This window comes from Triticum dicoccoides, chromosome 1A, assembly GCF_002162155.2.
Source record: "Triticum dicoccoides isolate Atlit2015 ecotype Zavitan chromosome 1A, WEW_v2.0, whole genome shotgun sequence".
Classification (NCBI taxonomy): Eukaryota; Viridiplantae; Streptophyta; class Magnoliopsida; order Poales; family Poaceae; genus Triticum; species Triticum dicoccoides.
In genome coordinates, this window is record NC_041380.1 from 510,199,892 (window position 1) to 510,209,771 (window position 9,880).

Sequence of the window (9,880 nt, forward strand, 5' to 3'; positions counted from 1 at the left end):
AGGTTCGCCGCCCTGCAAACGAAGAACGAACGAAGAACGAGGAAGAAGAAGAACAAAGGAGAGAGATAAAGGTAAAGGTAAAAAGTGGTAGATGATTTGATCGATTGTGTGTTGTTCAATCGGCCGTCACCCCTTATAGGTATTTAAGAGGCGGCTGGACTTCCCGTGCAAGGAAAAGGCTTGGATTCACGTCCAAAACCCTAGTCAAATTCGGATTGGTTTTGTCCAAACTTTCCAAAACTGTTCGGTTTAAACTGGCTGCACCTTACGGGTCCTTTTTGTGGTGGTAAACGATCTCGGATGGAAATGAGCCCAAAAGCAATCTTGACCGCTTCGACGAGACGAACAACTTTCATGTTGAACGTTTTTTGATTTGAGGCCATCTTATGGGCCAAAATGGTCACGCAGAACACCTGTTCGCTCGCGCTACCCATCTGACCTATGTCTGGTGGGGCGCGCCACATCTCGCCTCGTGACAAGGCTGCACTCCAATAGCTCTAACTTTTGCATACGAACTCGGATTGGGATAATTTTTATATTAAAATCGACCATTTTGACAAGACGAAGACAATTTGTGTTGATCATTTTTCCATATGAGGACATCTTAATTGGGTTTCAAACCATTCTTTAATCTGGTGTCAACATGAGCATCTCTGAAGTTGTCATAACTTTTGCATCCGAACTCCATTTTAGACCATCTTCATATTCATCTTGATCTTCTCGAAGAGAGCCATCTCATAGTGACTTTCAATAGTAAGTTTGAATTACTCTTGACATAGCTTCAAGCCACTCTTTATAAACGTGCCACTTTTGAGCGTCAACAGAGCTATCACTTTGAGTGAGAGTGGAACTATGGAGTACATGAGTTTGTATCCCTCTCTCGCATTAGCGTGAACCTAAACTAACTACTATATGTCGCTCGGAAACCGGAAACCGGTACACCTGGGCCTGACACTCCGGCCACTCGTCGTATATATACTCCTGGCGTAGCACTTCTTCGCCATCGATGATCTATGCACCTGCATCATCACATGAGTCGATGATATGCAACATATATAGTTGAGCAACAGAAAGAGACAGACTTGACAAAAATAAAAGCAACATATCATAAGCATAAATAACAAAGTTGATCGTACCCAAAATGCCCTAACTAGAGTGATCATCACTAGTCGAGGAGGACGGTTTAATTACATCACAAATAAAGTTTCGTCGTGCATAACTCAAAGTTAGTCATACAGAAAGTATGGACTAAACGGACACATTGTCATATAGCTTTAGATTCATTCCCGGGAAACAACAAAAGGCCACTTGGGCACAATCGAAACATGGGCAAACACAATTGAGGAATTTGCATATATCCTGACCACTTCAAATTTGCATGTCTTAGCGTTTGACACTTCAATAAAATCTACACAAATCTCATGCTCTCTCAAACTCAATTCAAAAACAAATATAGATTATATTTAGTTAACTACTGAACTAAACTTTACTCTAAACTAAACCCTACTATCCTAATTAACATCTAGTTAAATAAACTCAATTCAAAAACTAAACCCTACTGAACTAATTAACATCTACATTATCTACTACTTAACATCATCTATTATTACCCTAACTAAAAAACATCAACATTATCTACTACTTAACATTAACATCTATTAACTAAAAAGGATGGGTGGGGGGCTTACAGAGAGGGGAGAGACGGTGGCGGGGAGGTGCTCGGTGACGGAGGTACGGGCGGCGAGGGCGGGCTCAGGATTGGGATGCGGTGGTCCTGGAGGGCTCGGGGGCGGTGAGGTCAAGGGTGGCGGCGGTGAGGTCAAGGGAGGCGGCGGTGAGGTCGAGGGCGGCCCGAGAGGCGGCGGCGGTGAGGCTGGGCGGCCTCGGGCGGCGGCCGTGAGGATGAGCACGGCGTCGACGCCGACAGAAGATGGCGGGTGGGAGAGACGGTGAAGTGGGGGAGACGGCGGCGAAGTGGAGCGAGGGATCGATTTGGGGGAGAAGTGGTGGCCGGGGGGAAACCGTTTTTGGTTAAGTCAAAAGTAACGGTAGCGCGTTACAGAAAACGCGCTTTAGCGCGTTTCAAAGAACGCGCTACTGCTACGTCTTCATCATTTTTTTCCCTTTTTCATTTATTTTTCTTTACATTATATATTTTTCCTTTCTCATTTTTCTATTTCTTTCATTTTCATTTACTTCTCTATTCGTTTTTCATTTCATTTTATTTTCGTTAGCAGTAGCGATTTACGCATAAACGCGCTGCTATAAGTTTATTAGCGGTAGCGCGGTTTCTGGAAGATCGCTACTACTATGTGTAGCCCATCGGCTAAGTGATTGGAATTTTAGTAGTAGCGAGTTTTCGGTGAGACGCGCTACTGATATATGTCCATCTGCAGTGCGCTTATTTTGCACACGCTACTGCTGTCTAGCAGTAGCATACTCTTTTAACAAGCGCTACTGCTAAAATTCTGTGTATAACGTTTTCCCTAGTAGTGAATGAAAAAGACGTCGAGCGATTGCAAGCTCGAGGAGCAAGGAAGGATGGAAGAAAGCTTGACTGAATCGTCGACTTCACATCGACCGCACCATGAAGGCTCAGGACTCCAATGAGTAAGAGTAGGGCATGGGAAACGGCGGCGCCTCGAGTCCCATGAGTCGGTGTGTGTCCTGTGTCCTACGCTACTTTGCCGGTGACCGGAGCAACACTTTGAGGGGCACATCCGGTTGCCAGACAAGGGCACGGTGGAGCCGGACAAGCGTCGCTTAGATTAGGTGTCACGTTCCATGTAATTGTATGGATTTGAGCTTTTGTAATTGAGGGATTCGGTTGTGGAAATGATTTTTTAAGATGTTACCGGCCACTATTGTGGATACGTTCAGATGCATCCGCAGGCATTTGCGGGATCGAATTTGTGTATTCTGCTGTAGATGCTCTTTTTTTTAAAGAGGCCGTAGATGCTCTTATTACTAGACCTTGATTGCAACTTTACAAGCATACTCTTTGAGACTTTTGACTGGTCAAACTTGTACTGGTCGGAGCGATGAGAATTTCAGAAGAGACAAAGGAGGTTGTATGTTTCTGTCAACATCACTAATGCTGGCCATTTCGGGCAACTATGAGTTAAGCTAATTAACCTTGCCCATCTTCCGGAGCTGGAGTGGACCTTGCCCGATTAAGCTAAACACAGTTGGCAACTTGGCATTATACCAAACTCGGATGCTTATTCTCCTCTCCCAAGCACACTTGCTCCCTCCCCTGCATTATTTTTGTTACTAAATTTGGAAAATGGAGGTTCCTCTCTGACCTCTGCATCCATCCTTATATATAGTCACAATTTGTTTCGTCATGATTTGAACTATCAAATTATCAACTTGGTTTGCCCTTGATGAACGTTGACAATACGGCACCAAAGCCCGATATCACTCAACAACAAGAGGTATTTTCTGACCCCTTTTCCAAAAAAGAAAACAACAAGTGGTATTTTCTGCGCAAAGGAAAAAAAAACAGGGTATTTGTGCACGATGCGGTCAGTCGACTGAACGTGTTCCCTTGTGGAAAATACTCATTTTTCATAACTCTATTGGCAGGTTTGATTGATAAGAATTTCATAAAGAGACAAAAGAGGTGGTATGGTTCTGTGAGCAACTCAGCATACATAATGATGGCCATTTCAGGCAACTATGAATTAAGCTAATTAAACTTGCCCGTCTTCCGGACCAGGAGTTGATGTTGCCCGGTTAAGCTAAACACAGTTGGCAACTTGGCATTATAGCAAACGCCAAGAACACTTGCTCTCCCCGATTAGATTTGTTACTCTTTTTGGAAAAATGGGCGTTCCTCTCTGACCTTTCCATCCATCCATACACCAACAACTTGCTTTGTATACTGTAATAATGTACTGAGCTATCAAATGATCAAGCGGCATCAAGTTGATCATTCTCCCCGACTAGATTTGTTACTATTTTTTGGAAAAATGAGCGTTCCTCTGCGACCTTTGCATCCATCCATAGATCAACAGCTTGTTTTGCATTGTAGTAATGTCTTCTAATGATCAACTTGATTTGCCTTTGATGAACTATCTAATGATCAACTTGATAACAAGCCGTATTTGTGCAGGATGTGATCGGAAGAACGTGTTCGTTTGCTGTGACTTTGAAAGCACTTGTTAATTTTGTCTCGATGCAGAGCCCTGAGTGGACTATCAACAACTTACAGATCTGAACTTGGCTGGTGGCATAGCTGGCTCTGCCTAGTGTGTGCACATGACTCGTGATTAGATGTTGATGAGACTACAAGGAAAGCCACACCACCATATCGACACGCTTCGTTACTTTATTCGTGTGGGAGCCATTATTGCATGTCGCCACGCAATGCTCACGACAGCGTCCATGACATCAGCATCGATGAATTGAGGATAAGAATGTACTAGCAGTTTGTATATAGGGTGCACTTATCCTTGTGGTGCTACCAGAGCGCATATGCCGTAGCATATTTTAAGATATTTGAAAAAAAAATCAAAAAATGAAACACATTGACGCAACATCAATGTATGTTGTTATAAAATTTTATACTAAAATTTGAAACATTACTCGAGATACATAAATGATAATTTTGAGATCAATGTGATAGTGGATCAAACCTAAATACCAACTTATCTTATGTACTGTTCAGTGTCTAATTTGATATTTTTATTTTTGAGCTATGTTTGAAATTTTGCAACAACATACATTAATGTTGTGTGAATATGCTACAATTTTTTTTCTGAATTTTTTGAACATTTTAAATATAACATGGATGTTTGGTGCACCGGGTGCACCAGATATTCTCCCACTACTACCCCTGGCTGGCTGGCTGGCTCTAGTTTATTTGTATTGCTACTTGCAAGATGCTGTTTCATGTGAGCTGATCCAAGCTTAGCGTTGCTAACGAACTGTTTTGGTTACCTTTTCAAATGTAGCTTTTCTTTGCCAACGCTATGCATTTATTTTCTTTAGGAAAACGCCCAAGCTCATATACTAAATAAAATTAAACATTTGCAAAAACTTCCTGACAAGAATACGAAACTACAGGTAAGTCCTTGAAGAAGTCACCGCATGCAGTCTTCCTTATGCATTCACCGACAACACGCTGTGAGCATATTCGTTGCCGCATCCGAGTCTCCATCTTACCAAAGCAACCTTGTTGAAACACATGAGCCTGTAGAAACAGTGACCGGGAAGTCATTTGATACAAACTAGCAGACATTAGTGACCATGATTTGAGAAGTTGTCGTCCCAAAGAAGCTAGCAACGAGGAGGACCAAACAATAATTCCATCTCCAGCCATGGAAACACAAACTTCATAATTCCCTGACAGAGCCGTATCTGGTGGAGAACAAAACTATGCCGCAACGTTACCCGCCCAGCCCCCTCCATAGGACGCCGCCGTCATGGAAAAACAATAATCATGCCATACCTGAATGCTCGACGATTGACATCATACACATCGACACCCCTACCATGAGTCGACATGGCAAAAGCCAAGGATCATTATTCTCATCATCATTGCTAACCCAACTTCATCGACAACGAAAAACTCAAAACCCAATAGAAGACGATACGAACACATATATCCAAGGTTCCCCCACCATCACACTGCCATAGTGGTCGTCAGAGGGCAGGGAAACCTGCGGTGGCGTCGACGGATCAAGGGGAAATGCAGTTGCCTCCCACTCTCAAACCCTAGAAAAAATTATTCATACTAACACTGTGCATCTCTGATAGAACGCTTTCCATGCATTCGTGTTCCTTTGGAACAAATGGGCTGGGCCAGCTAGGAGCTAGCTAATACTTTTATTTTACCGAAAACAGCAGGTGATTTACCTACTGTAATTTAGTTACAGAACATAAATACTTGGAGAATGGACGAACGCGAGCTTAGAAGCTAAATGTGTTGTACATGAGATATATTTTTTTGCGGTGGTCTTACATGACAATATGGAGCAATAACCCTATTCTTATGGAATAAAACTCTTTACCCTCGCAAAAAAAAACCCGCAAGCTTCAGAGACAGCAGGCCTGTTGCACTGCATAGGCATAAATAAGCTCAAGTCTTTCTTTTTTCTGCGAGGAAATAAGCTCAAGTTTTTTTTTTGCGAAGAAATAAGCTCAAGTCTGTTATAGTAGTTCATCTCAAAAAACTTTCTAGTAACTTGTGATGTTGTACTACTATCATTACAATTATCTCTCACAACATGCATGCAATTATTAAGTTTCAGGTAGATGTTTGCATGCGCAACAAGTTGATCTAGCTAAAACACTGAGTTTCACGAGCTAACTAGCTAGTTACCATCCCCAGAGTGACGACGAAAAAGTGATTTGACCTCCATTTCCATCTCCCACTGCTTGGGCGACAGGAACGGCAACGAGGAAGAAGACAGCTCATCATACGTGTAGTTGTAGCTGGGCACGGTCACGGACATGTCCGCGTCTTCCTCCTTCTTCAACCTCGAGATACCAACAGCCGAAGAGAGCGACGCTTTGGAGAAGTCGAGCACCTGCGAGTTATTAGCGCTGCTTGAGCTGCTGGGTGGTTGGTCTTGGTCTTCATCTGGGAACAAAGTATCGCATGTGTGGTCGTTGATGAGGGTGACCAAGAACATGGGCGGGTCGCTGCTGTTCTGCTGCTGCACGTACTTCTTCGCCGGGCACTTGTGCTCGTCGCTGTATCCGCATCTGTAGTATAACCTGCAAGATTTACCAAGCGGGTGAACACGTAGATTTTTTATGTTCTCGGTTAATTTTTGTTGGAACAAACATGAGTTAGGAGTCAGGAGTTAGGACTACATGGAAAACACACTGTGAATTCACGTAAGTTACTTCTGGCGATAGATGAAATGCGGTAAATTAATTCAAAGTTTTATATAGCCACTCTATAGTGGTTTGAGCAGGATGCCACTAAATGGTATTCATGTATAATTGTCTGATAAGGTTGCAATATAGTGAGGCTATAACCCGCAATAGCAGCGCTATAGCTGTTTGAGTAGGGTGCCACTATTTGGCATAGCCCGCTAATTGAAACTGCAGATAAATGATGGCGAGTCACCGGTAGAAAAACCCGGCCTCTGCAATAACTTGACATGAAAAGCATGTTGAGTCATCGATGATGCACAACATATGCATCTATGGAAAATGTTTTCGAACCTCCACACATTGAAAAAAAGAGAGGACTATATCTAGTATAACTTCTCATTTTATGTACATTTTTTGTGCTACCGCATATACTTATACGTCTGTCTAATTAAAGGTAGGATGTGGAGGTCCTAACTGTTATACTAACAAAAAGCTTATTAGAAAATTAAGCCAGCTTTCGGAAGGTGGCTAATATTCAATGTCCCCCAAATGGGGCATAATTCAACTATATATTTTGGGGAAACTAATTGATGTGAGGTCATGATCCATGCCAGGCCACAAATGCTTAATTTAAAGTTCAGGTACTTTGATGTTTTCATTTCAACAACACAACACAGCTCCAGCTAGTGCTTTACAGTTGAGTCCATGTGGGTTAAATTAGGTTTTTTTAGAAAAGGATGTGGGTTAAATTAGGTAAAATAAAAAAACCACAAAATGAAAGAGAGAACTCTCCCAGCGTCTGCATCTAAGGATACACAGATATATGCCAAGGTACAAAGGAATTGAATAGAGGTGTACTAGTTACTACTTACGGAAACTGATTACTAGCTTTCGTTATTAATCCACAGGAGGAAATGCAAGGTACATATCCATAAGCTAATGCCACATTTATAGAAATGAATAAGAAAGTGGATAAAAGTCCATCAAATTAAGCATTATACCTTGGAAAATCAGCATGGAGGATCTTCTTCTCCCCATATTTCCTCCAGTGGAATCGATCATTTTCTGGTGCCTCGGTTAGTATCTCCTTGCTATATAACAAGATGGGAGAAATAAAAAGAAATAAGCTTTACTGCACATATATATACTTTCCTAGCTAACCATAAAATATAGATCAATGGTACGCGCGGAGAGAAACAACAATATGCTACTGCATGATGCCCCACCAACTGGGATAAACAAGATCTAGCAACAAAGCAACAACTTCGTTATCAAGAATATAAAGGAACTAGATTAGATAGCTGTTAACTGTGCCATGGGATGACAGTGATTAGTTCTTTTTTAGGGATATGAATGACTAGTTCATCCTCACTGCAAAACCAAAAATACACCATAGATCTGATAATACCAATCCTTCTCAAGCACAGATCCCCACAGATACGCATGCCACAGTACTATCCAACAGTACTATTTGCTGTAGCAAACATCGCACGGAGTCTTTAAGTAGGTACTCACATTGGGAGCTCCTCGCCATAGGTGCCTCGCCGATGCTTCGCCTTCCTGTTCCTGGTGCGTGCGACTGCGCCGTTTCGCACCCCGCCACCACCGGAGGCGCCAGAAGCATGGCCGGCGTCGGAGGAGGAGGAGCAGTAGTACTGCTCTCTCTCGGACTGGAGCACAGAGAGTGACGACGCGAGGGCCGTGGTGATGTCGGTCACGTTGGCCAGCGCGGCGTCACGGCGGCTGTCCTCCGGGATGAGCTCCACCTGCTGCCGGAGGAACTCCGCAAGCTGAGAGCCCTTCCGGAGCTCCTCTATGACAGCGTCTCTCTGGTCGGAGGGCGACGGGGGCGCCGGCGGCGGCGACATCTCGGACTTGGGCCGCATCGCCATTGGGGAATATTGAGGAGGTGGAGACGATGTGAACTCTGGCTGGGGTTGGACCTGCTGGATGCTTTGGATAATGGCCTTGGAGACCAGCTGGCTGGGGAGGTGTTATGGCTATGTGTCCGTATGGGTTTAATTATTCAACGCTGATACTGTAATGCAAATGCCTGTCGACTGAGGAGTATCTATACAGCGTGTTTAGGTGCAAAAGAGAATTGTTTATCTATCCAGCCTTGCAAGTGTTTAAGCGCATGCATGTGTGCGATTTGTGACTGACCGTATGTGTGGATTATTTGAATTTGGGGCTAATTGTGTTGTGAATATGACTCATGGAAGACAATGGCCAAAGGAGAAGACTAGAATTTAACAAAATAAGATCAATGAAGTTTATGTGTGGTTTATGACCCCTTTGGTGTACAATGCCTACCGAGGATTTGTTATGTATGATCCACCTGCTGCCGGAGTAGCGACCCATCATGTATACCACCCGATGGTCATCCGAGGAAGCAGAGATGGGATTGGGAGGACATCCAAAGGACGAAAACGCAAGTGGTTTCGAAGGGCTGGAATGCTGCACAGTTATAATGTTTTTAAATTATACTCCCTCCGTTTAAAAATATAAGATGTTCTATTTTTTTTCTGAATTAGATGTATGTATATACGTTTTAGTATGTTTGTTCACTCAATTTAATCCGTACGTAGTCCATATTAAAATATTCAAAATATATTATATTTGTGAACGGAGGGAGTAGGACATAAAAAAAATACGATGCCAATACTGTTAGTAGAACAACCTTATAAGAAGTCATGTTCCATAAAAAACTAACCTGCTAGCAAGGGACCTGTTACCCTGGTAAGCCGCGCTCTGCACCATCCAGAGCCTATGTCGGATAAAACCCCCTTACACATTGGTCATCACAACATCAACATGGGCCTCCTTACACCAACATTACGACCCATCAACATGGACCGATTGTTGTTATTTGCATCTGGGCAATCTAGGAAATCACCCTCCCGCCGTTATATGTCATGTTCTGCACCCATCGAAATGATGTGGAGCTAAACAAGCCAAATTTGTACGTAGTATATACAAAATAATCTGAACAATGTGTAAACAAACATGGTATTATTCTTCGTTCCTTTTAACATAAGGGGTCAAATTG

General features: G+C 42.9%; 1 protein-coding gene across 1 annotated transcript; it reads right to left on the reverse strand.

Moving 5' to 3' along the window:
- Window positions 1-6,155: 6,155 nt before the first annotated feature.
- Window positions 6,156-8,723, reverse strand: LOC119311534 (WRKY transcription factor 55-like). Its single transcript, XM_037587202.1, has 3 exons — window positions 8,347-8,723; window positions 7,833-7,922; window positions 6,156-6,726 (listed from the first exon to the last, which is right to left on the reverse strand). Exons 1-3 carry the CDS (start codon window positions 8,721-8,723, stop codon window positions 6,321-6,323), a joined length of 873 nt encoding a protein of 290 aa, XP_037443099.1. The 3' UTR covers window positions 6,156-6,320.
- Window positions 8,724-9,880: the final 1,157 nt, after the last annotated feature.